The 26,309-nt window shown below is 40.8% G+C and overlaps 3 protein-coding genes across 5 annotated transcripts; 2 read left to right on the top strand and 1 right to left on the bottom strand.

Annotated features, from left to right (window-relative positions):
* Positions 1–1,909: 1,909 nt before the first annotated feature.
* RB195_004085 (uncharacterized protein) lies at positions 1,910–2,341 on the top strand (the record flags this gene model as incomplete). Its single annotated transcript, XM_064178747.1, has 1 exon — positions 1,910–2,341. The coding sequence occupies one exon, from the start codon at positions 1,910–1,912 to the stop codon at positions 2,339–2,341; it is 432 nt and encodes a 143-aa protein (XP_064033063.1).
* Positions 2,342–5,250: 2,909 nt separating this feature from the next.
* On the top strand, positions 5,251–14,107 carry RB195_004086 (uncharacterized protein; the record flags this gene model as incomplete). 3 transcript variants are annotated; one of them, XM_064178763.1, is made up of 9 exons in its annotated part: positions 5,251–5,410; positions 5,574–5,698; positions 5,775–5,831; positions 8,598–8,620; positions 8,699–8,768; positions 12,770–12,931; positions 13,002–13,175; positions 13,242–13,331; positions 14,066–14,107. In XM_064178763.1, 9 exons carry the CDS (start codon positions 5,251–5,253, stop codon positions 14,105–14,107), a joined length of 903 nt encoding a protein of 300 aa, XP_064033064.1. The 3 variants fall into 3 exon arrangements, with proteins under 3 accessions (XP_064033064.1, XP_064033065.1, XP_013297857.1); XM_013442403.2 differs by lacking the exons at positions 5,251–5,410; positions 5,574–5,698; positions 5,775–5,831; positions 8,598–8,620; positions 8,699–8,768 and having other exon boundaries at positions 12,773–12,931; XM_064178762.1 differs by lacking the exons at positions 8,598–8,620; positions 8,699–8,768; positions 12,770–12,931; ... (1 more) ...; positions 13,242–13,331; positions 14,066–14,107 and having other exon boundaries at positions 5,775–5,852.
* Positions 14,108–15,833: 1,726 nt separating this feature from the next.
* RB195_004087 (uncharacterized protein) lies at positions 15,834–24,190 on the bottom strand (the record flags this gene model as incomplete). Its single annotated transcript, XM_064178776.1, has 7 exons — positions 15,834–15,858; positions 15,920–16,025; positions 16,682–16,843; positions 17,680–17,764; positions 18,063–18,151; positions 23,072–23,255; positions 24,005–24,190. 7 exons carry the CDS (start codon positions 24,188–24,190, stop codon positions 15,834–15,836), a joined length of 837 nt encoding a protein of 278 aa, XP_064033066.1.
* Between the last annotated feature and the right edge of the window lie 2,119 nt (positions 24,191–26,309).

Genomic DNA, 26,309 nt, shown 5'->3' on the forward strand with positions numbered 1-26,309 from the left:
AATTCATAATGATTCGTTTACTTTGTTTTATGAAGTACACATCAAATGCCAAAAATCCAGACGCATTATAAAAAAAAATAACTGGCTATAACACCAAATAAACATTGAAGTAAAGCTGAAACCCATGTCTGTAAAAGAAATGCACTCGAGTATTTGTGGATGTTTGTAACGGAAAATTCGAGAGAAAAAAGTGCGAAATTCTCATGGGAGAAAATTTCAGGGAAGTTCTTCTGCAGAAAAGTACAAACAGCAATGAAACTGATAACATGTAGTTAGGAAAGTGAAAAACATTGCATTTTATTTAGATAAGGCAATATAAAGATGAGCTTTTAAGCAAAAAAAAAACAACAACAAGGAAATGAGAAAAACGGAAGTCCCTGAAGCAATCAGAATAAAAACATGCTTTCGCTCTAAATGCACTACTTATACCATTAGAGCAAAATATAGAACAAATATCTATAAGTAAGCTCATAGAGAGATCTTTGAGATTTCTTAAAATAAGACTTCCTGTTCTTTCTCTAAATTACAAGTTTATAACTAAAAAAAATAACTATTGGCATATAACTTTCTTTATCAAATCAAAAGGTACTAGTTTGATGCTAACGTTTCTTGAATTTCTAAATTTGCTGTCCGAAAAAAAACTTTCAACTTGCAACAATCAATTACTTGATACTTATAAACAATGTAAATCGCACTTCGTAACAGTAGTTAAAAATATCAATTATGTAAAATAGAAGTTCCCCTAGCTAGTGAGAGAAGTATCCAAGATCTCTACTCTTGAATTCCGTTTTATTTAATTTTTCACACTATTTCGAGCATGTGTACGATATAAGCGCAATAGTGTAGCGAGCTACGAAATCGAAAAGCAAAGGTTGCCTGAGTTCATACTTTGCCTCCTTTGGCTTCTCAGTCAGTTAGAAACAAACAAAAACAGTTTACTCTAAAAAGTTAGACAACAGATGTCCTACCCCACGAATAAGATTCATGGTCTTTACTCAGAATATTTTGTACCTTTCTGTTGGTCTTCTTCCCAGGAAAAAAATTCAAAAATTCTCCATCAAATAGTAGATTAATTGAATACTACGGTATTCATGTGGCACAAAGAAAACTTTAACACTTCTTCAAGCACAGAAGAACAACAGATGATGTACAGGATTTGAAAATTATGAAAAGTACGTAGATATGCATGCGCCTTTCCAAATACAACAAACTTTTCACAGAAAATATTTCGCAAACTGAAGTAGAAGAACACGGAACTAAACAGTCACAAAGCAGTCGTACTTCTCTTTCTTTGACGCAGCAACGGTTTGTGTATACACGGAAAAGTTTTGACATTGTGTGCCTTACGTCTAATAATCGACAATGCGCGTTTTGCACAATGTTGGTGCGGATTATGTTCTACTAAACCTCCATTCGTAGCTTGTTTTTGCCGCAGAACCCCATTTTCATGTGCTGACAGCACACACACAATAGATAACAGCTTGAACGCATCGCTGGGTCACTGTTTCGTTTATTTTAGTTCCTATCCTCCCCCATATCCATGCAGTCGTGCAATAAACAGGTTACAGCAGTATGCGGAATTGCACTATTCGATTGAGAGGGGTCTGCATTTCTGCAAAGACAGCGCTAAATCACCGGGAAGAAACGGGCGGCTCTACCTACCGATGTATAGTGGTTGTACAAATAACTATAAGCGTGACCTGGAAGAATAGCAAGCAATGAAATTAAGGAACCCTCAAGGAGGTTCACCTGCATGGTGACTTCTTAGAAAAATACCCAGAAACGAAGATGCACACGGAGAGGGACACAAATTGGATGACGACTGAAGCGAAAGAACAAAGTGCACAACGGGGAAGCAAAAGGGCGGCGACCATAACAAACTCATTAACTGACTAGTTGAGGATGCACGATGCACGGAAATGTACCGATCTCAACAGCAAAAAGACGACTTAGAATAACCAAACGGAAAACAGCTGTTAAAAATAAGGTGAACGGAAGGAATGGCCGTTCGAACTGCTCTCATCTGCCGCTCTCATTGCCTCCACGGTCAATGGCCAATGAACACGATGTGGCTGAGGCTTCGAGAACGAGGAACGCCCGTCCAGCAGCAGCGGATGAGGCGCTTTGCCATTCGAAATTAATCGCCGCGACGCCCAGCGTCAGTCACACGAGCCTAAAGATCGAATTCGCACAAGCAACACACGAACACCAACACAATCGCATAATAATAGGAGGGGTTTGCATGCGAAACAAGGCCGCCGACGAAGCAGGCATCAACTCCAACCGCCAAAAAGTGTTCCTGTTCGGCGAGAACGTACAACAACACGAAGGGTTGATCTAGAATGATGCAAACAAGGAAGCAATGCTTCAGAAGGAAATCGTAGAAGTGAAAAATTCAAGGGAGGACAGAGAAGTTCGTTGCGAAAAAAGCTATTTTTCAAGTTGTCCCAGCTACCAAAACAAAAATCCTCCTTTATCTGATCTAATAGTGGTTGCAATCTGACTCGGTGGGGGTCAATCCTCCTTTGCAATAGGCAAAAGTTATTATGGCGAGGGCTAGAGCTACTAAGGTGTGATGTTAAGCTATCAAGGTCGAGACCCTAAAAGCCGTTGCATTTAGACCAAAGCTATGAAAGTGTAGTGTGGAATAACTCCCATACACTACCCTTACCACCGAGGCACACCGCGAATTATGGAGATGAACAAAAGAAAATAAAAAAAGAAATTGAACTCTTGTACTGTTTATGGCAACCAATGTTTGAGAATTTTCTTCTTTGAGTATGGTATATAGCTCCCGGAAACAGGAGAAAAGATAGCAGTAAACAAAGAAAAAATAGGCAGAGTCGAGTTAAAACGACATAAAGCACGGTGCAGTTGCGTAAGCGGTTCCGCGAGAAACGAGCGGTGGAGCGTAGCGGTTAGGATCGAGTGAGGAACCCTGCTACTACCGTTCATTGCTGCAGTTCGCGATGGTTCCGCCTCGATTCCAAACGCCATCTCCACCGCACCGCTTCGAGCGCAACCGCTTACGCAACTGCACCGTGCTTCATGTCGCTTTGTCCTTTACATATTTCGTGGTAAATGCTACAGAAGCAGTGGGAACAATTCGACGATTCATTTCTCTTGAATAGGTTTCGAAAAGAATGACCCAATACAAGGAATTGCGCCGCTGCATACAACAATTGAGGTCATGCTCTGACAATGAAAAAAACTGTAATTTGTGGATGTCGACATGGGAAAATTTTTACAAACGGCGCTCGCAGAAAAAAAAAAATCCAAAGAACTTCTATTTGACCTACAAGGCGATTCGAAACGGAAAAGCGTCATTAGTATGGGAGAATAAGACATGGAGTGTAGCGGTTTAAGATTACTTAACAAATCTTGAGGCAAGGAGAGATTAGCGGAACAAATGTGCACAATAGTCATGCCATGTTGCGAAAACCTGGGAGGTAGTTCAAAAAGTCGTTGATGTGTTTGGATAGGTCAACAAGATTCCTTTTCAGTTTGAAATTCCGCACAATAACCCGACCGACAACAGTATTTTAGAGAAGGAATGCAGAGCTTGACAAACATGCAATGAAGGTTAACCAAATATACATAAGCAGACTCATCTTTAGTTGCTCGTTCATGTACGAGACGAGGAGAATAAAGATGCAAAATTTAATTTGTTGGCTGATGTGCAACTAGAATATAGATATGAGTCTAAGCTCAGGAAATTTTGGAAAAAAAGGTACATTCTCAAGCGAAATTTCGAGGAAAAGAAGCAGGAGTTATAGCTAGTAGCTGAAAAGAAGACAGGACGATATGAGACACAAAGGACCAAGTCATATGCTATGGTGGGTAGACACAAACAGAGCAGCAGAAGTTATATATGGCAACGAGACAGTTCTTCTCATGAGTTTCTTTTCTCAACCCTCAAAATACGTGAGCGTTTGCAATTCATTGGACAATGTAGGAAAGACAGAAGTGTGAAGTAATAAAAAATATAAGGAGATAAAGGATAAAGTTTCTAAGATTACTCAATCGGCCGGGAGGCGCCACCGGGTTCACTTCAATTCAGAATCGTTTGAGGTTTACGAACTCGAGTTTAGCCTATACAAATAATTGCGGTCACCCGATGTATCAAATCGTACTTTTATTCTCCCAAACAAATCCGGTTCCAATGTATCGAACCCGGAGGGATGAACGAGTGGGTTGGCGATAGAGCGGTTTCGAACCATCGATCGATCGTAGAGATGCAGCGGAACCCCTAACCGACTGCGCCACAACCGGCCAATAAAAATATACAACAGTGAGAACAGACTGAAATGGTACTAAAAAACAAGTTAGGAGAAGCGCAAAAGAAATAAGAAAACCAAGCATAGACTGCGCAGCAAATCCATGTTCGCAACGTTTTTTATTTATTATTAGCACTTAGCGCACCATTTGTACTCGCTAAAGGCGGTAGATCGCGAAAGTGATAATTTTTGAATCTTTTCACGTATCTATAATGTCAGAAGTGCAATTCACGAATATGTGGCAACGTTAAATTCCTCCAAGTCATCCCGAAAAAAGCATATGTCCCGACGATGAGAGCAAACGAAAGTCACATTATCGTCAGAAGACCACGAGAAAAATGCGAATTAATTCGAATGGATTTCTCTTGCAACTGATTTCGTGATGATTCACTTCTCTTGCGACGGGCGATTTCTTAGCGAGATTATTTTAGAGAGACCTCATCGAAATGCAGACATATAAACGAAGAATAATGACTACCAGATGAACGGCAGTGGCTAGAAGAGCTTTTTGTACGAGTTGTCCAGCTTTTTTCTCAATCGACAAACAGAAGACAGCATTGTTGCCAGCGCTGATAACAGTCTAATAGGCCGGTGGGCGAAAAAAGATCGCAGAGGGGTTCCAAAAGTAGGGAAGAACGCTGCTGGATTCAGTCAGCTGGTAAATTAGTAATGAGCCAGAATGTAATTTAATTCCGTAGGCTGCTTGAGGGTGATAGAAAAAAAAAACAGTGAACCGAAAACAGCAGCGGTGATTTCTGAATGAGAGGAAGAATAGCTGATGAACGAGGTGAGAAGAACGGTACGGGCGCAGCGGTCACTGTATACGATAACCTGTGCCTTTAAAATGCACGAGCATTCGAAATGGTTCAGCTCGCGTGCAGAAGCAAGGAATAAACACACACAGCAAATACACGATGAAAAACTGGGCGAGTTCCTCCTTCTGCTGAAGGTGACAGAAAAAACGGAACGACAAATGGCGATCGATCGATCGGAGCAAGCAGCAGGAACGGACGAAATGCAAGCACAGCACGCATGCACGCATACCAGAGCCCACCTGACCGAATCAATACGATCAATGCCGGTGATCAATAGCGACCGTACCTGCGCGGTACGGTCACAGTGGCGCGAGGCACGTGAGCCATGCAGTTGCCGGCTGTCTCCCTGCGCCCTCCACCCGTGCGACACGCCGAGGCGCTGATACTCATCCATCCGTACGCAGTCAAATTCTTGAGTGCCGATGATCGATACTGAGTGCTGCCATTTTGCTGCGTTTTCATTTTCCTGTTCCACCTTTAGTCACTGGATTTCCGGTTATTTTGGCCGAATGGAGGAGGGTGGTTGCATGTTTCTCCGTTGGCAGGGATCTCTTGGTTTTTGAGAGTTACGGGCTTTTGCTCATGAAGACCTGCATGATTCATGAAGTTAAGCGCGTAGAATTCTTGCCTGTTTTCAATCCTCTCATTTCTATTCCCTCATCGTTATACCCATTCTTTCCAGGATATAATTGCAGAAAAGTTCCTCCAATTTGGCGACACTTGCAAATGTTGTCCATGCGTTCTTGCTGTCAAGTTGTAGTCGGTTGATTTGCCAAGCATTTTTATTACTGAGCTACGTAAATTCGTAACATCGTTTTCTCATCTATTCTTTTTTTAGCATAGTATGTGATATGTTTGAATTCTTCCGACAAACTCACTACTTTATTGGAAGTTTCGACAATTATTATTTTTGAGATTCTGTGATAATCCAGGAGTCGGGAAACCCTGTAATTCATTTGTAGCGCGTTAGAGTTTGCAATAAACACTGCGTTTTCATCTAACGTTTGCCACAAGGAATCTGTAAATCTGCCGTGTGCTGGATCCTGATCCCTTATAAAATTTCAATTCACACATTCCACGGACTTCCACTATTGGGGCAAAGTTGCTCCATCCACAGCACGATTTCCTCAATTTTCGACGATCAGCGAGCCATTCGCCTTCGATCTAAACTCCGGTCAAGTGGTTATCAGTAATCTGAGTGAAATCGCGAAGAGTCAGCAAGTTGGAGGCAGTCATTATGCAAATGAAATGGTTCAACGACGAGAACGGTTAACGTGTTCTATGGACGTCTTTGCGCCTGTCGTGCTCCATAACCGTTTTCGCGCTCTGAGTGCAGGTACCGGCACAGTGGAAGTTCCCGTCACGAATCACCTCAAATAATCGCATCAAATACAGTAGCAAAGCAGTTCGATTTAGGTGCGTCAGATTGCTCCCTCCCCCCAACATTTTACCCTTTCCTTAGTTCATAATGATCATAAAGTGTCCGGGATGCTCACACAAGGTGGGCTTTCTTTTTGGAAACAAAAACACTGCAGCTCAGAAACCGTCATTTCTGTGTATGTCATCTTCAAGTGAACAGGTGATAAACGCTGTGATCGTGATAGAAGCTGATAGCGTCCAACGATAGACAACTCGAAGGGCATATCCGTATAAAACAGTATCCAAGATATATCCGACTAAGTCGAAAAGCGACACTCCTAAAGCGTCCCTTGTCTTAGTCTTATACTTAGTCGGATATATCTTGGACACTGCTTTAATTTATTAATCTTATGGTCGAATTGTATCTGCGGATAGAATTTTTGAGTAGAGTAAATATTCGCTTGCCTAAAGAAATGAGTAAAAGTACACTTAACATCCAAAAAACGCTGTAGTAGAAGAAAATAAATCGAAGAGTAAAATTAAATAGATAAAAATAATATAATATCAATAAAGAATAGATCAGAGCAAGAAAAATCTCTATATTTGAGAAGATTTGTCACGCGAAATAAGAAGGGAAGTTGCCGAATTCTTCAAATTTCGTGGAACGATACCCCATATTGGATCCATCAATGGCATCGGTCTACCACATCTCTGACTCAAATACACACAACATCGACAGCGTTTCTAAGGCATTAAAGTATAGTGGCGTTAAAGTAGGAACTGCCGCCATGAACTGTTGGCTACGTCCCTATTCACGAGTCATCCGAGATGATGTCTAGCTGTTCGTGTCGCTACATGGCGAGTCACAGAGTATAAATGCGACTTGATGGCAACACATCACGAAATTGACGTAGTACGGAGAACTCAGGCAACCCGTAACGTTTGGGTTGTAGATTATGGAACACAGCGTGACTCCGCTCAAATTCCCCTAATCGTCGCAAAAAAATGGTGTGGAATACGGCGTTCTATACTACAAGGTTAATTATAACGCAGCTCCCCTGTGAACGCGCCGCATACACAAGAGAGCGATCGAAGATCAGTGATGCTATGCATCCTCGTCAGCCTATTCAAGTGAAACCAATGAATAGGCTGCTGAGGGACCGGAACATCTACAGGGGAACGTGTTGTAACGTACTTCACAGGAATAAACACCATTCCCACCCCGTTTTTTTTTTACGACGATTATGGGAAGTTGAGCGGAGCTGCGCTGGGTTCCGTAATCTACGACCGGGACTCTACGGGTTCCTTGAAGTTCCCGTATATCATCAGTTTGGCGATACGCTGCCTTTAACTATCAGTTCAATCCCGTTTTGCGGCTATTCTCTAGATGAGATGTTCCATAGTTTATATTTCCTGAAAGGCAACATGTTCACTTGTACAGAGTATCATGCCACTTCCGTGACGTATTAGTTGTTATAGTAACAGCGACTAATACGTAGCCTCATTACCCTCTGTTACTTTGTAATTTCTTTGGTCGGTCGGCGAAAACAAGCTCGTCTGCGTAAGCTTCCCCTTATAACCGTGCTTGAGTTGTCATTTACAGATTACCTAGTCTTACCAGTTGTGGTCCTATCCTAATAACCAATAAAATTCGTCTCTCTTTCTTGGAATAGAGCGGTCTCAGTTTCCGTCTTTGCTTTCTTTTACGTAGTTGCAAAAGGCTGTTCCATGTTCGTTTGTATTTTCATTTAATTGATTCTAAAGTGGGCGAGTGTAGTGGAGTGGCGAGAGGTTCCACTGTGTCTGCACGTTCGATGGTTCGGAACCGCCCTAATACCAATCCTTTCGTCCCTTCGTAGCCAATCATTTGGTACCACACTTGTTCGGAAGAATGAAAACATCAACCTGCTACATCGGTTGGCCCCGCAATTCACTGTATAGGCTGCATAAGCGTTCGTCAACTCAACAATTTTGAAGTCGAACTTGTTGGCGCATTTTAAGGGGACTGATTGACACTAAATATTTCATCAGTTTTTGCTTCTGAAGTTCGAGCTTAGTCGTGCTGAATTATTTTTACCTATCCAATTTTTTTTGTCTATTACAAGTCGACCGTCATGTAAGAATCCTTGGTTTGTTTGGTTTTTAGCAGTTGAATAACTTTTTGAAGAAGTGAGTCATTTTTTGCTAATATCTATGTTTTTTTAGAGCTTTCAAGAAAAAACTCTTCTTAGTTTTTTTTTTTTTTAGGGAGACTCTAAGTTCATCTATTCTCTTTCACGGAATGGACGAAAACGTGTTATCTCCTTTTCTACTTCTAGTTGGTTTTTGAACGATGTGTTCTAACTTGGGAACTGGAGCGCATTTCTTGCATATATTAGCAATTTCAACTTCAACTAAGTTTTTTCATTTCCCTTATTTTCTGGTCTTATGCCACACACCTCTGCCTATTTGTTGTCCTCTCACTGGAGTACTTTGATTCCAACATCTGTGATTATTTAAGAAAGATATGATTGAGCGTTAGTACTTCCCGATTATACGGTACCAACTGGTAGAGAATGGAAGACTTTTCTACCAGTTGGTACCACATAATTTTTTGCTGTTTCCGTGTTGGACACAAGTTTTTACTGCAGTTTGTTTGATAACGACGGTGATGAGGACCAATCCAGCGGTAATGAGGGCTGCGGAGACCTATTTGATTTTTCAAACGGAACAGTTGGACAATTTAGTTATTGGGTCTACTTGTCCCAGTCTGTCGTAACGTAACTTGTTTTTCGAGGGAATGAGTCACGAAAACCTCGCGTACTGAGACATTTCTGTTGGATGTATCACTCTTTCTTTAAATAATTGTAACTGTAATGATGATGTAGCAACGTTCAACGTTACCCTTTTTCTTCTTTGTATATTTGGAAGATTTTGGATACCTTGAAGAATAAGATGGGATTTTGTCTTCTAGAATGTGGTGAGTAATGTAATGGTGTGGTGGGTACAGTCTACCCTCCAATTTTTGTTTTATCACAAACATCCTACGCGTATCCGCCAACGTCGAAGAACTAGCCACCTACCTACTGCTACCGTCGTCATAACAGCTGCCGAAAGGTCCCAATGATTATGAATAATCCTGTCAATGAACTTCATTATTACTGCTCTGATTCGGTGAAGTCATGTGAATTTTGTTTGGTGACGGAAAAAGTATGATAGAGCGCAATATAATAGCAAGAAAGACAAAAAACGACGGCGTTCACGTGATCTATCGAGCGCAGTCAAACGTTACACGTCGTTCGGCGCGCTAGCCATCCAGTCCAGGTCATGTTCTGGCCTTATCGCGTCGTGCGTTTTGATTAGCACCGTGAATGTAACCTGCTCCTTTCGCACTCACACCCATCGATGGTTGGCATGTCATAATAAGTTAATTTGGATTTGGAGTTAATTATGGAATTGTGGATGTGTTCATGAATTGGTTGCATTTGCCTCACTTTTGATTATGTCTGTTTCGCCAGTTTCCTTGCAACTTTCATACACACAATCACCACTACATCTTGCACTTCAGGGCGGATGTAACGCATTAGAAGGAGATTCCACGTCGTTCATTTTCAATAGTTCAGAACCGCTCCCAATTAGAGTCGAAAGTGACGTAACGTATCCGAATAGGACTAATCAAAGTTTAGCTCCCCACCAATTTCATGCTCTCTTGCCTTGTTATTCCATTGGATCAAGTTGCTCGTTTAATATGTTGAATTTTACGAGACCTCTGACTTTGCATCTTGTAGATATCAATGAAGATGTGATTCGTGAAGAGTGAAGGTGGGTAGGTTGCGGAACCTAATCCTAGTCGTAGCGAGTATTCACGTTGAAGTTCTTTTAATTCTCTAATATATATATATATATATATATATATATATATATAATATAATCTGATTCTGATTTGTTAAACCACTTATTTTCTTGTGCGGTCGCGGTAAGACTAGTGATGAGCGATTTCTCTGTCGAATTTTAGTTTGATCACTATCTTTACGCATCTGTTACTTCATTACCTTACCATTACTAGATTTTTTAATGTTCGGTCAATTTTGAAGCTCTTGGGTGTAAGAATTCATTTCTTTTTGCATGTTTTCACGAGATATTGGCGTTACCGAGACTTAACACCCTATTTAATGGTTGGTTTGGTTCTTTACATTTTTCCTGTCATCTAAAGTTCTAAAATAAGTGACATTTGGAACAGGTCTGGTGCTGCCAGGTTAGCTTTATGAAAATATATTCAGCTTAGAAAAGGATCTCATATTTATAGTCGGATCAATCACGACATGAATCACGAGTGTAGTTGCGGTGCAGTTGCGTACGCGCTCGAAACGGCGCGGTGGAGACAAAAGTTGAGTACGAGTTGGGACCGTCGCAAACTGCAGCGATAGGTAGTGTCAGCAAAAGTTTCACCACACTCCTAGCCGCTACGCTCCACCTACGCGCCTGGAGAGAAGCCGCTTACGCAATTGCGTACGTGCTTCATGTTGTTTTGGCCCTACTATACATCACATCACCTGTTTTTGTCCTATGAGGGCACCGTCGATGTCGATCAAGTTCTTTGAGGAAGCAGAACCAATATATTCGACACAGATGGATTCGATTGAAAAAATTTCGGGAAGTTACTCAAACACCGCAGTCATGAAGATGATTTTACTGAATACTGAAATTGCTACTCGAATGGAGAAATAAAGATTTTAATGTAACCCAGCACCTACTAATGGGTGGTACTCCCTCCTGTTTGGATCCTGTGCAGTTCTTGTAAAACGTTGCTGTACTGCTGAAGGTATCTGCAATATCATTCTCTAACGTTCTTTCGTAGTAAAGTGTTGCTTGCATTTTGCCTGCCTCGTTTCACGAGCGCTTCCTCTGAGTTAACTCCATTGGGCAGCGATTTCGCTAACCGTTGACTTAGCGCACTGACGTGTCGGCAGCTGTGTCGGTAGTTTTAAATGTCTCGTTCCAATTTTTGTTTGTTTATTTTGCTGTGTTGCTTAGTCTCGAAACTCGCTTATGTAAATGTGATTAAGTTTTTACGCCATGATTGTAGCCATCTAGTTACTACTGTGGTTCATAACTAGTGCATCGAGTGCTGCTTACCGTAACAAAGTTAGAATGGAGCCATAGTGTTTCAATATCATCGAGGTACGGAAGTCGGGATAGACTATCGTTTATCTGGCGAAAATGAGGTGAAAATGCGGCTCATACTCCCCATGAGGTTTCTTTCACATTTTTTTTCGGTCATGTGCTTACTCCGATCGGGTTCACGTGCGTTGTTCCGTTACATTTATTACTTCTTATACGAGAGCGCTAGATTTCTTTGAAGGAACACTGTTGCATAATTTTCGTAAGGATCTGACAATTGTTCCATATGTTTGTGCAGCCTTGCAAAGTCGCCCACAACTTATCTCCTTCTTAGTGCATTACTTCCATATTTAACTCAATTGCCACGTTATATGTTAGTGTATTACAAAATCTTCTTAGTATTTTTCTTCTCATTGATCTAACTATTATGAGATAGCCCCAACAGTGCGCCGTCTTTAAACATCGGTCAATCGTGCAATCACGCAGGAACTCCCCACATAAACCTTCGCTTGCAGTCCGATAGGCTTTTTCTACCAGTTGTTTCTATTTTAAGCGGTGAGCTGAAGTTCGGCTATGAGCGAAAAGGCATATTTTGCGACCTGCGTGACCCGGACGACCCAAAGCTCCGTGCGGTAGGAGAGGTAAAGTCTCTTGGGGTTTTTCCCGGAAGTGGATGAGTCTCATGAATGAGTCAAGTCACAATCAATTCTCGAAATAATGACTGAATTGATGACTAAGAGCGGCTGGTATTTTCGCGCAGTCGCAGTAATGAATCAGCAACTTCGTGTCTGCTAACGCAGATATCATTGCGAGCGCGATTAGGACGGGTTGTACCTGCAATCGAAAGCAATGGCAGGTCTTAAGAAGCTGAGTGAAGGAGGCGTTTGGTCGTCCTCTAAGGCCGCATGCGACTATCCATTCTCTTTTGAATGTTACATTGTATTTTGTCGTCAGGATAAAAATTAACTAGTTATATGATTTCGTGTTTAGTGAAAGGGTGAGACGCCGTGATCCTTTTCACGTTATCTATTCCTTTTGCAACATAGTTTTTTTGCTAACCCTTTTCGTGGAAAAAAATTTTTGACTGTGATGTCCTCGGTATAGTTGGGTTCTCAACTTCTCAACACTGTTCGGATTTTGTAATTGTGGGTGTTAATTCCTGGCTTTCTCGCGTTATTCGTTTTATCGATAAATGCGGGTCTAAGGGGTTTGTTCCAGATCATGCGGAGCGAGGTAAGCGGTGAGGTGCCTGAGGACCTAGCCGAGGGTCTTTCAGTGGAGAAGCAACAGGAACAACAGCTGATGAATAAGCTGGCCGCTCAGGGACGTTTGCCTGCTAGACCTGCGTCCTCGTTTCTTCAGAAAAAATTACAGCAAAGGGTAAACAGTAGTTTGTTCTTTGCAGTTTGGTTGGTTAGTTGATGCATTGCTTAGGTACATGCCTTTCTAGAAGTTTTTCGACTCCGGTGATTATGCCATGGATAAGGATCGCAGTAAACAAGCGGTACCAGGCCGTCTGCCTCATCCGATGGCTGCTCCAGTAGCAGTCGCAGCGCCAGTGGCGAGATCGCCCTCGGTGGGTGCAACTGAACCGGTCTCTCCCGACGCGGAGACTAACTTGCAGGTCAGTTCGAGGCTCATTTACCTCTTGATTCTTATGGTGTAATAGTGAATATATTGCAATCTATAGATCCCTCGTCCGGATACTGTACCACAGAGAAAAGCTTCTATCATCAATCCTACAGTGCATTGCAAACTTAGCCCGATGCCGCATGTACAGGTCCCTAACGTTTTATTGCCATTGCTTTATTTTGTCTTATCTTTTTTTCTTTTCTTTCATTTTTCTATCACTATTATTTTAATTTTAATTGCCGTCAATTTTCCATCACAAAATACCTTCAGAACAATGTTGAAGGTGTTGTTCCTGATCTGGTTTTTTTTTTAATGTGAGAATAATCACACTGATAAGCCCTGCTGCAGTCAGTTTTCTTTCACTGTTGTACTTCCATGAAACGTTGTTTTAGCACCGCTAAAGAAATCATGCCAGCTGTTCTGCACCTGCACTCTGAAGAACAACCTTGCACGATTTCGTTTCCCGGAGTAAAACCACACGAAATTCTCACAAAAAAAAAAAACCATTCGGTTCGGTATTTGACATCTCAACTGAGAAAACCGGTGCCAATATTTAAACCACAGAATTTGGTAATCGGTAACAAGACACCTCAAATGTCCTCAAACACTTGTTTTCCCCTACTACATCTTCTCATTTTATATTGACTAGTTAAGAAGTCTCCCATTGCTTCCTTTCATTACTTGGGAACACCATGACAGTTACTTAATATTTTGACGATATGAAATAACTATCATATTAGTTAGTTGAGTTACGTTCCATATGACGATCCTCTTTCCTCAGTGTTATCGAACTGGAAAAAAGAAACGTTTAAATTGATTAGGACAGGTTTCCACATGAAAATTAAAGAAGTGAACATCACTTTGTGAGTTTCGTATTTTCAGCACCACGATGGTCAGCCTACACAGCTACCGTCCATGGAGTAGCAGCAGAACGGTGCGTGACCGGAACGAGCCTGACCGCATAATCACGTACACTGTCCACACAATCGTCTCTTCTCCTATATTTTCGTTTTGTAGTGTTCCGCCTCGCTGTCCTCGCTGACTGTTTCCTTCAAATCCCCCGAACTATTTATATATTCTTCGTCAGCTCTATCCTTTCCGATTCTCGCTTTCCATCCTTTATCATCATTTACCTTTTCGTGGTTATTGATCCGTGATATCACGTTCGACTATCAAGTATCATCGATATTTGTTTGTTGAGGTCGGCGTGTCGATACGTACTTTTGCGTACTGTGTCCTTTATATGTAGTTATTTTGTACAGATAACGCATGACTGTGGTCGGGTGAAAAGGACCTGAAGCCGTGGTGCAGTCGGCTGCACTCGAAGCGGCGTGGTGGAACCAGTGGTTGTGATCGAGGAGGGACCATCGCGAAATGCAGTGATAAGTGGTACTAGCAAGGATTCGCCGATCCCAACCGCTGGCTCCACCGTGCCGCAACGAGCGCAGCCGATTGTACTAGGGCTTAAAGTCGTTTTGACCTCACTATGTGACTACTGCAACGGTTGAATGAAGAGTCATGTGTTGAATTTCGTTGAAATCGACGTTATACTGCCCATTGGTAATCAGGAATCGTACTGAACTATCGTTAGAAATTGTTTTTTTTTTCAAGTACTGCTTGACAAGAAACAGGTGAACCGATTACTATCTATCCTCATGTGATAGAAATTATTACATCTTTATTTAAATTTTGTTTTGTTCTACGTTTGTAACTAGAATTGAGCAGTCTGCTCTTATTTTACATAGGGCAACCACCATTACTGGGACAATCGCGAATTCACATAGTTTCGATTTTAGTTTTATGACCTTACCGGACTTAGGCTTAAGGCTATAGGCTTTAAAAGCTTTTTTAGGCTTTAAAAGTCTTACTGCAAGCAAGAGAGCCGGCAAGATGAACATATGTGCGAATGTTCAAAGATTGCTTCTACAGCCTAGCATCGGATTATTGCTGTTCTTGTATCAAAATAATCGTTCAATGTATGCAACATTTCCTATCGAACAACGATAGTAACTGCGATTTCTGACAAAACGCTATCCGTTGATTCGTTCAAATGGAGTTACTGTTGGAGCCATCATATGCGCTTTTCACCTCCGTTTCCTTAGGCTAATGGTGCGCAGACTCTTGGCAATCGTGTGCGAGAGGCATTTTCTGACGGCAACAGAACATTATGATCTGGTTCAGCTTTGCTACGGGGTAAGCTTGAACCACAGAAGGGAAAAGAATAAAGGTTTCTTAAACAAAAGAAGTAATCCGCTGACATTACATGAGTTTCAAACTATCAGCCTTATTTTCTTAAATACACAAACATATCCTGGTCACAAAATCGAAAATTGTTTCTTGTTTATTTTACAAAATAACAAACAACGTCAATACACAGGTTATCTGATCTAGAGGAATTCTGAACAATTTGTTTAAACTGAAATGAGCATCCACGGCGAAGAGACTATAGTTTAAAAAATATCATGGAAAACGTGCAATGAGGACGATTCTACACTGAAAGAGAACAATAGGGAGGAGTACTGGAGTCTGTAAATGTTAAAATGGACATAATTGCAGAACATGGTGTTTAAGAGTAAAAAAAGTTAGTGTACAAGGCCATGGGAATAATGAGGCAGTCAGAAAATGCGGCGCTTCTTTATCCATCATGATGTCATTCTTGAGAAAAGTATCGGGATCTGAAGATAGCGTCAACCTAATAGTAATCTCTATGGAAAGCAATCAGATGAGACGACTTACTGTCTGTTCTGCCGTCGTTTCCTAATTTCACAAAAGCCAATGACTAAGAATAGTACCAACAGTATGATGAATATGACCGCTAGAGGATATAACCACGCCAATTCACCTAGAAGTAGAAATGTGCAACAATTCAGAATGGAGAAGAAGAAATATAAAGGAAAGAAAATAAAAAAAAGAACAAGATGAAAAAGAAATTTCTCATTTCCTGTACTTGAATAGTTCTTTTAATTCTTAACAAGCATTAGAATTGTATGGAAATGATCTGAATGTTGCTATTGTTACGTATTGTTCTGAGGGGACCGGAGGGCTTACAAGGTGTATGAGTTCTAACGTACCTCGTAGGAACAAAAGCCATTCGTACACCGTTCCTTTTTTTAAACGAGGATTAGGGAAAGTTGAGCGGAGCCATAATCTACAAACCGAACTCTACGGGTTCCTTAGGGTTTCCGTACTATGTTAATTTCGTGATACGCTGTCTTCGCAGCAATTGCACAAAAGAGCATGAATTCCGATATAAAAGTCAGGATTTCCTCGCAAGTATTTCATTGCCGTTGAATGCGTAAGCGCATTAGTTCTTACTAAGGCTTAGCTGGACAAATATGCACTTGTATAAGCAAAGCTTAGCTTCAGATCTCTTATTAAAGGACTTTGGCGAGCAGCTTCTTTATTTTCTTCCTGAACATATAACATCTATGAAAACCATTCCTCAATCTTAGGAAAAGAACCATGTCTTCTGTAAAAGTTTTTGAAAACCAAACGTACTTTTTACGTCGAGCATCCTGTCGATAACAATAAGTGGTTTACTGGTTTTTCCTCCAGCTGTGTATTCGTTCACTGCTTCGCAGGTGTACAAACCAGCGTGGTGATAGTCAGCTTCGGAGATCAACAAGGCGACGCCCTCGAGACTTATCTTATCGCTGAGTTCTGTAATACATAATTTGTACAAAGAAGTAAAAATTTGGAAAAAAAGGTATGGTTAAAATTTGACATAAAAAAAATCATCAACAAGTTTTTATGTTCATGGTTAGACATGAGGTAATTCTAAAATCAAATAAGTTAAGTAATAAGTTACTATTTCGAAGGGTGTAGTGTAACGGTTAGAGGTTCCGCTGCCTGCGAGATCTATCGGAGGTTCAAATCCTAGTGTTCACCAAGCTTTTCATCCCTCCGGGGTCGATAAATTGGTACCAGACTTGTCTGGGAGAACAAAAACACTGAGTTGACACATCGGCCACTTTATATCATTTCAAAAATAATCTGGGGTTAGCCAGTGGTGGGTGCAGGAAAATAAGTCGCAAAACTTCAGACAGAAAAGAAATTCCTCGTTCAGCGCATTAATGATACCGTGTTTAGGGTTAACATTATTATTAGTGAACCATGAGATTTGTTTGGTGAACCTCGTTAGAATCCAGGCAGAGCAAAACGCAGCGAACTGGTGTTGTTTGACGAAAATCCGAAGGGATTTAAATGGAGAATCAGTGAAAAACCGTCGGTGACAGGTCTCAACTATAACTGGTTTTTGGGAGTGGCGGACGTTAATCCTAAAAAGGCCCTTCGATTGCTAATTAACATAGGTAGGTTAAGATAATTTGGCATGCTAAGATTAGATCTATGAGGCATGGACCCCTCCCTTTCCCCCGCTCTGCATGGATTCGTTGTCATTCTAGATGAAACACTTATAGGTAGAATAGAATATTAAAATAAAAATAAAAGAATCTTCGAGAGAATATGGGGATTAAGGTAGGACGAGTTGCACTGACCAAGTGGATTCCCATCCTTAGTCCATTTAATACCTGGAGTTGGATAGCCGAACACAGGACAAGTGATATTCGTTGCATCTCCTCGCTAAAAAAAAAGATTTCAATTCTCGTGACTCAAGCTTGTAATGTAACTGGATGGGTTTCCGTTAGTAGCATCTGTATATTTATTTATTACTTGATTATTCTTTTGTGTTTGAGTTTATAATCCTCCAAAATGACAACACGTATAAGCCATAAGCTTAGAAAGAATAGTAAATTGCAAAGTGAAGAGAACAAACGAAGAGTAACAGCAACGAAGTTGCAGATCCTATGATTTACACAGAACTACATACTCTATCCATATCACTATGGTCACTTTTGTCATAAATTGCATCGAAAATTACCTGAACATATCGTCGTTCTGCTTCCAAGTGAAACTCATTGTTGTCCTTCACAGTGAAGTGGTCGTTGTCCGCAACTGCCACTGGTCGTGCTGAAGCGATTACTGCTGGCGCAAGCAGAACTAATTGAAAATGTGATGAAAATAGCATGCAAGTACCCATAGAGTTTAGAGAGTTATGGCGGTGGTAGTCAGCCATGAGATCCAGGAACATTCAGTCAGCAACCATTACTTTTTCTAATGTACTTATTTCTTTGCAGTTGTTAACGACTAAGAAGCCTATTATTTAGAGTTCGTAAAACTAATCCCAAGTCATAAGCATAAGTTAGCACTCTTTTAACAGCACGTTATTTTTAGTGTTTTTATTCAAAAATGACACTAGAAGGGAACAAATTTATGTTCTCAGATATGGATTAATCGTGCAGATGTGCATAATACATTCATGTTGCTTGGATTTCTCCTGATAAGAAGTGAGAGAGTCGTCTTTACACAAAAAAGCGGACAGGAAAATGAACGTCTGCTCAAGAAGTATAGTTAAGAAGTTTAGTTTATACAACCCTTTGTGATTTTTTTCTTTGCACTGAAAGAAAAAGTAGCAAGATTTTGGCATGTGTCAGTATCGCAATGATCATCACTCATATATACCAACGACGCACCGAAAAAAAGAAACCATATTTTGACAGAGTCAAAAAAAAGAAAAAATCCCACAATTATTTATTTATTTGATTATTTTGCAAAGAAAGATGGCGCAATTCCTCTGGCAGATAAACAGATGATCTGGTTGTTCTCGTCCTACGAAGGTGAAAGATCCTCAAATGAGATATGTTCCCCTAATCTAGATCTCTCCGTAATAGTCTACTTACTTATCCCCCAGGGGTTGGAAGACCAATTTAACCTTAGGCGAGAGGACCAAGTTGGGACCCTGAACGGATCTGTCTGGGAATCTTAAGCAAGACTATCCACCAACTTCCGTGATCCTTGGACGACTAACCATCACGAAGGCAATGATATGAGGTTTATACAGAATCAATTGAAAACGGAGACAATAGCAAGAATCATATTTTGAAAAACACAGTAACTTCAAAACGTTGTGCTTTGTTAGTGAGTGAATTTCAACACGCAAACAAGTGTGTATGGATGGGAGGGAAAAGCGGCCACGCTGCTAGCTGGAAAAGATGAGCGTTACGAAGCTGTTTTTATGGAAGAAATGTCCAGAACATTTTAAAGAAATGCTAGTGTTTTGCAAAATTTCCTACATGAATTCCAGTAACTGCTGACATTTTAAACTGAAGCATATGGTCCAAATGGAGTTGACTGAACTACAAAAAAACAACCATATTCCAAATGCCGAGGTTTCAAGAAGAGAGGACTTGGAGATTGAAAACAACCATACTTATCATACTTTCGAGTCCTTTAGTAACGACCAGTTTGTAATACTTAGCATACTTTCATATTGGTAGTACCTGCTTCATTCCTTCTATTTCTCTCTTCTCGTATTCCCTTTTTTTCTTGTGTGATCATGTTTTAATTTACTATTTGTAAGTTTGCAATGCATATTCGGCAGTCACTGTTTTTGGTGAATAGTTAACCAGAACTATTGCTGTTTGCTGAGGCTACGCCAGCCCAAGAAAGGGCACATCTTCGTCACAACAATTAAGATGGTGTTAATATTGCAGAGGGGAAATGTAGCGCAGTCGGCGCGAGGTTCCCGCTGTGGCTGCAGCATGATCTATCGGAGTTCGATCCCTCACTAGTGCCAACTGAGCCCTCCAAGGTCGATAAATTGGTACCAGACTTATGTGGAAGGACACCAAAACCACTGTTAGAGAAAAACTAAACAGATTGCAGGTAGAAAGACGATTAGTTTAAACCATTGAACTTGAACCTTTCCCAACGTTTCTAACACCTAACACCTTCCTTAAATCTGAGAAGTGCTGTATTTCAAACGATTTGGCGGGAAAAACTTGGTTGAAATTGTAGACCATGTTGCACGACCACTGTTAGAGACTAAAGTTCATGCAGAAGTGATATATGAAACTGTGATCCCCGCAAATAAACGGGTAGTCGTATCGAGGGGCCGATTTTGCCATCTGGCGCAGAGGCCGTGCGAAACGGCGATCTAAGGGTCGCCGTTGTAAAAAAAAAACGATGAACGCCTGTTTGTTCGCTTTTTGGCCTCATCGTTGAGGATTAGTTCTAAAAACGCCTTCCTAGTTCTCAGCAAACTACTTAGATCTCATTTATGTCTTCAATGCATAACTCAAATTCAGAAAAACCCAGCAGGAGAGACAGTTACTGACGAGGAGCTGCGAAGAAACCGGCATATGAACAACCATTATTCGTTTATTGCTTATGCATTCATGGAATGAGTAATTGGTTACGCGCCCCTCGCAGGACAAATATTTATAAGGTCCTCATAAATCTAGTCCATAACTACGAAACTAGGCCTGACGTTCCTACGAATAATCGAACCAAAAAGAAGTAATAATCCTTTTTAGTGGTCTTGTAATTTATGCGAAGACCTAACTTCAGCAAAAAAAGTGGAGTTTAGTTTCTCAGGAACTAAACTCCACTTTTTTACCTCTATGTTTTGCATAAGCTGCATTTTAGGAGAAGAATATTTTATGCGCTTAGTTGCCCAAATAAACTATTTAACTATCACTTGGATGGCAACCTGAGGACGCGGTGGCTCACTAGTCCGGCTCGCGGGAAAGTGAATAATCAGTTGTTTTCTTGTCGGGGATTCTTGCGTAGTGTAGCGATATGCATAGGATCAGTGACGTCGAGCCACTTTTACGCCTTTCATAAAGACGAGACAGTCGAAACGTCAGGCCAAAAATAACAATAAAAATAATAATAAATAATTAACCAGTAACTCGTTGGAAAGACAAGAAAACATGAATCCGGGGTCAATCTGCTCACTCTTCATCCGTGCCAATCGTTGCAGCCGAAACCATCTGTCCACAGCGACCCATCCTTCCTCCGCAGTTTCCGCTTCCGCACTACGAGCAGAAAACCAGCTGTCAAAAATCAAATGTGCCTAGTTGGTATCGCACGCTTTTTTCTTTCAAATTTCTACTCGGCTTCGCGGCGGCTGTTTTTGATGCCAAAATCGTTTTGTTTCCAATACATGTTTTCAAGAAAGAAACACCTCATTACTTCAGGAATTAGAATAGGCGCCCCGCAGTTATCGACTTGTTGCTAGTGGCTGAACACCCTCACACGACGTCTGTTACCGTGGCAACCGAAATTGAAGGGGAAAAAACGGCAGAGGAAATGGAAACGCTGCGGCTAGGTCCAAAGACAACAACAAAACTAATGTTAGTGAAATATAGTTACTAATGCTCCAAGAAGGAAAGAAAAAAGTAATAGTGGAGCAAGAAAATGTAGCTATAAAAATCAAACGCGATTGTTAACTGAGAATAACGAGTAGGAACAAGGTGGCCTGCACGAATTCCAAGGATCTTGTTTATACTGCAGCGAAACCTTACACCGTATGCCATTAACAATGTTTATTCCCTATTAATGTGTGCTATGTGCAAATTTTATGGCATGAGAAGAGGATATCGGAAACTGGAGGCCTTCAAAACCTCAAAATTCTACAAAAGTTCTCAATTTACACACTATGTCTACTCTTAGCATGAAAAAAAGTTCCTAGATTTTGTCTGTTGGGAAATAAGAAATACTTTCGTTCACTCAGACGATTTTCATTGAGACAACTGGAATCACTGCAAAATTTTCAAATGAAACATGCAGAACTTATGAGCTTCTTATAAGTTTTGATTATGAGACTCCTACAAATGTTGTTCTTTTTCCTGTACATACATAAGTACATGCATACTTTATGTCAAAATTTATAAATAATGATAGTCAAAAATAGTTAAATTGAGTTAAAAAGCTTTAACTTTGATTTTCGCGAAAACTCGAGCATAGTTCTTTTGCTATTCTGACAGATTAGACGCAAATACTGCATCAAGGGCGTAAGAGGAAGACAAAAACGAAATGTGGGAGGGTGCAGGGATGTAAAAGATCGAAAGACGGCTAGCAAAGATGGTGGCTAATCACACGCTGCTTCCCTAATTACCATGATTTTGTGCTCGGCAACGGCGCGATCGAAAGCCCTGCACTGAGCTCCCATCAAGCACGACCTGCTGGGGCATTGATTCTTGTCACTGACGCTTTCAAAAGCTCTCAAGGGTATGCGTAAGGGCGTGAAAGTATAAGAAGTGGAGAAAGTTGCTAAAAACCAAACGGCGACAGTATCTGTTTCCCTAAGAAGCAGGATACACTCAACATTCGATAACTAGTTACTCCCTGTAATTGGAATTGAGTGCGAATTGTTTGCGTTTTATAAGTGCAGTTAAAAGCAAAAAAACTTCGCGCTATGCTCAAATTCATGCTGTGGAAAGTACAAGCAAGTTTCGCAGCTCAATATTAGAACGATTTTTCAAAAAAGCTTACTTAAAAGATATAATTTAATTATATTATTTGTGATCGTTGCACTAAAATACATTAAAATAACAATCCTACTCAAAAATAAACTAAATTCTACCATCATTTTGATCAAACAGTGACTCATCATTTAAGTGTTAATTCAACGCGGTTTTCTGAAGAAGAAAAGTAGTGGGGAGTGGCACAAGGCGGTTACAAATAGAGATAGTGGCCCATTTTACTCGACTTCATCGTTAAAATGGCTTAACTTACTTACAAGGTAGAAATACTTGAAAAAGTATGATTCGCTGCGTTTAAAATATTTGAAAGCGGAAGACTTTCTTCCCCATTTAAATTAATGGTGCAAGAATTGAAATCGACGTACGATTCTGACCTCATTTAGATCAAAAATCTAGCATCGGCACCACGACAATGGCAATACAGGCGACGGCAAGGAAAGAGGAACAATTGAAGAAGAGTCTAATACTAAAACCAAGAAAAAAAAACGTCTCACAAATGTAGAAGTCCCGAAACAGTACTAATAAAAGGAAATGGAATAGTTTGTCCTTGCTAATCACTTACCATACAAGTGTATTTGATTGATGAGACGTCCGTGCTGTGTGTCCAACTCACACGTGTACTCCCCCGCATCGCCAATAGTTGGAGATGTGAGTGTGAGGGTGGCGTTTTTCTTATTTGCACTTAATTGCGCTTCGAAACGTTTCTTGTCTCGTTTCCGAACGAACCACGCTTTTCGGATTGTGACCTACAAATATCAGTGTTATATAGAGCTGCTAATTTCACTTCGGCTGCAAGCGACATTCGTACAGCAACCTTCTCACGGTGAAAACGAGGCTCGGCAGCTGTGATCGATGTTTTTAGTGATTTAAGTCAAGCAGGACAGAAAGTGTGAAGCTATCGTTTCCAAAAGCTTTTTCTTCCATATTTCGTCAAACAAAAATCTCTTCTGCGTTTGTGTGAGATTATATTTCCTGTCGAAAACCTTGAATCGAACTTCCGCATGGAAACGAAGGTTCCGCATTCTTATAATTTCTCTTCGAATTCGTTTTTTTTTTCTCTCAGAAAAAAAAATGGACTTCTAGTCATTTCTCCAAACCTTTGAGACTTTCCTGGAAACACTAAGCAGTTGTAGATCTAGCGTTTTATCTTTGAACTATGAAATTCTTTCCATACATTTTTTTTATTGTTTTCATCATCGAGTAAAATGAAGCATACGGCAAGACGGAATAATTACTTTAAGAGACATTTCATGCCAATCCCATGCAAAACTCTGTCAACAACGACTTGCAAGAGATACGCTTAATTTCGTCGTTGATCTCATGTTCTTCATCCCCTAATTCCTTACTATTCTAATCCTCATATGGAAGTGGTTTTGAAAAGTAACACCCATATCAAAGATCGTACGGCAGCGAAGACTATGCGTTTGCCTATGGGAGCTCGATGGCAGTGTACCACCGGCAGAAACGATGACCACGCGGTGCCCGTTACACTCACCTGGAGATTGTCCGGTGCACACCATAGTGTCACCTCCTCGGAAGCGTGTAATGGATGCAAAGCAGATGTCCTCGCGGTCTGCACATGCAGCACGGCAGCAGGGGCACGAGCGGAGAGTCCCGCAACGAAGGCAGGACGTGCTGTTAGCACCACTAGTAAAGTAGCGAGCAGCCGCAACAGCCACATTCGAGACGACGCTCCGGCGATGGGCGTGGTTTAGGCGGACGGCCGTAGGGTCGTAGTGGTTCGGCTCGTTCCCGTGGACGAGTCGCCACTCCCACCGCTGCTTCCGACTGGCGAAGTGTGATCGGAAGAGTCCTGCAGTTGCTTCATCCTACAGAACTTTTGGTGTGCTAAAATCGATGGAGGGGCGGGCTTCGAGCAGCACGCGAGGAACCATGAATTCCGGATAACAATGGACGGGACGGAGGCAAATTAAGCACTAACGCGTCATCGAGCGTCATCTGGATTGAATTACGGAGTGTTGAGAGCTATAGAGATGGTTGCATATCGCTTTCGGAGTGCCCCGCATTCTTGCATTTCCCCACGTCTGCTTAGCTGCCAGATTATCCTTCAAGTTCGGACATCTTGCAGCTGACTGGGTAAACCCAGGTGATTGAGTACTGGATGCAAGGAGCGTGTTGAGAATATTGCACTTGACTTCATTTTTGACCTATTTGGAACTAAAGGTGTAGAATCTTCATTCTGCCCACAGTTTACGCCTATATCTTACTTGATTAACCTTTGAAATGTTTGCTGTTAAAATCACATTTCTACTTTGTTTCATCTAATTAGTTCTAACTCCATAATGTGATATGTTTGCTCTTAAAACTAGTACTTTAATCTTGTACCACTGAAAATTCCGAAGCAATGGGATCGCCTTTCTTCTCGTCATGTGGAAATTTGAGAACATATTCATCTGAGGGAAATCTGTCTCGCGTTTGTAAGTTAGTGACGATGAGTAAATCTCTAGGCATCGGGATATTTAATGATGAACTGAACCAACGAACTCATTACTGCTGGTAATCTTCAGAAATCTAATCCATTACTTGACTAAGGTTTTCTTTTATCGAACTCTTGTTTACTACACATTGATCTTTTTTTTTCATCCAAAGATTGATCATCTAACCAGCTGCATGCACACTTTACATCTTTATTTGTTTTAAGAATAAAAGTAATGTTCATAGAAATTAAGTGTTCTTTCTTTCCAGAAATGAATCAATAATTGAATGTCCTTCATCTGTTTAGTGCATCATTATCTTATAAATTAGTGGCATTTAGGACATATGTCATTTTCGCGGCATGTGCATCTCCTGGAGCACCTCATTGTTCCTCGTTGTACTATCTTTTTTAGCGCTCAGCGTCGCATTTCTAGGATTTACGCCCCGGTTGGCTTCAAGTATAAATGACAACTGTCCCCCAAGGGACCGTACACGTTGCGGACGACGCTTAACTGCTGCATAACACTCAGAAATTGGTAGGTTGGGCACTATTTGAGGTACAATTCCGTTTCATTCCACGTACATTTTATTATCGGATTTCTGAACAAGAGCTATTCACTGCCATGAACTTCGGCTTTTTTTTTTGCAAATTCGATTCATGGCAGCAGAAAGCCAGTCAAATTTCACTTCATTTTGATGCTCGTGTTCTCAATTCTATGAGAGTCTCCAACGTCAGTTGAAAAAGCGTCATCTCATTATCGTTGTCGCGATGTCTAGTCTAGTAGACACAGTCACAATCCCTACTGGGCAATTCGCATAGTTCGGACAGAAGTTGCATTTTCTTTTCACGTAAGCAATGTTTTTTTTTTTTTTTTGAACAAAGTCTATCATAGAAGCTGTAATCATGAAATACCGTACAGGATCTGGTTTTAATAGGAAGAGGATTCAAATCACCTTGCACATGTATTTCTTGGAGAGCGGTTATCGCTTCCCTTTGATTCTGCACAGTGAAAGAAATAATTCTTAAGTGTTTGTACCGTAGTTTCACTGGTTCAATTATTAACAAAATACTATTCCAACCAGATCTCACAACAATGTTTAGGCATAGAGGATAACGTGGAATTGCTGGCAAAATCTTCTGGTGAAGTCAAGAATAGTGCAGATTTGAACTGACATAGTAAGCTGCTAATTTGCAAATCTAGCTAATACATACATAATCTAAAAATTCTTCAAAAGGAAAAGTCTAAAAAATCCAAAATTTACATATTCGAAGGAAAAACAGTAACATGTCTTCTTCTTCCAACTGAACAATGGATATAGTAAGGTCAAAACCACGGGAAGCACCCTGCAGCTGCGTAAGCGCC

Source organism: Necator americanus, chromosome I (assembly GCF_031761385.1).
Source record: "Necator americanus strain Aroian chromosome I, whole genome shotgun sequence".
Taxonomy (NCBI): Eukaryota; Metazoa; Nematoda; class Chromadorea; order Rhabditida; family Ancylostomatidae; genus Necator; species Necator americanus.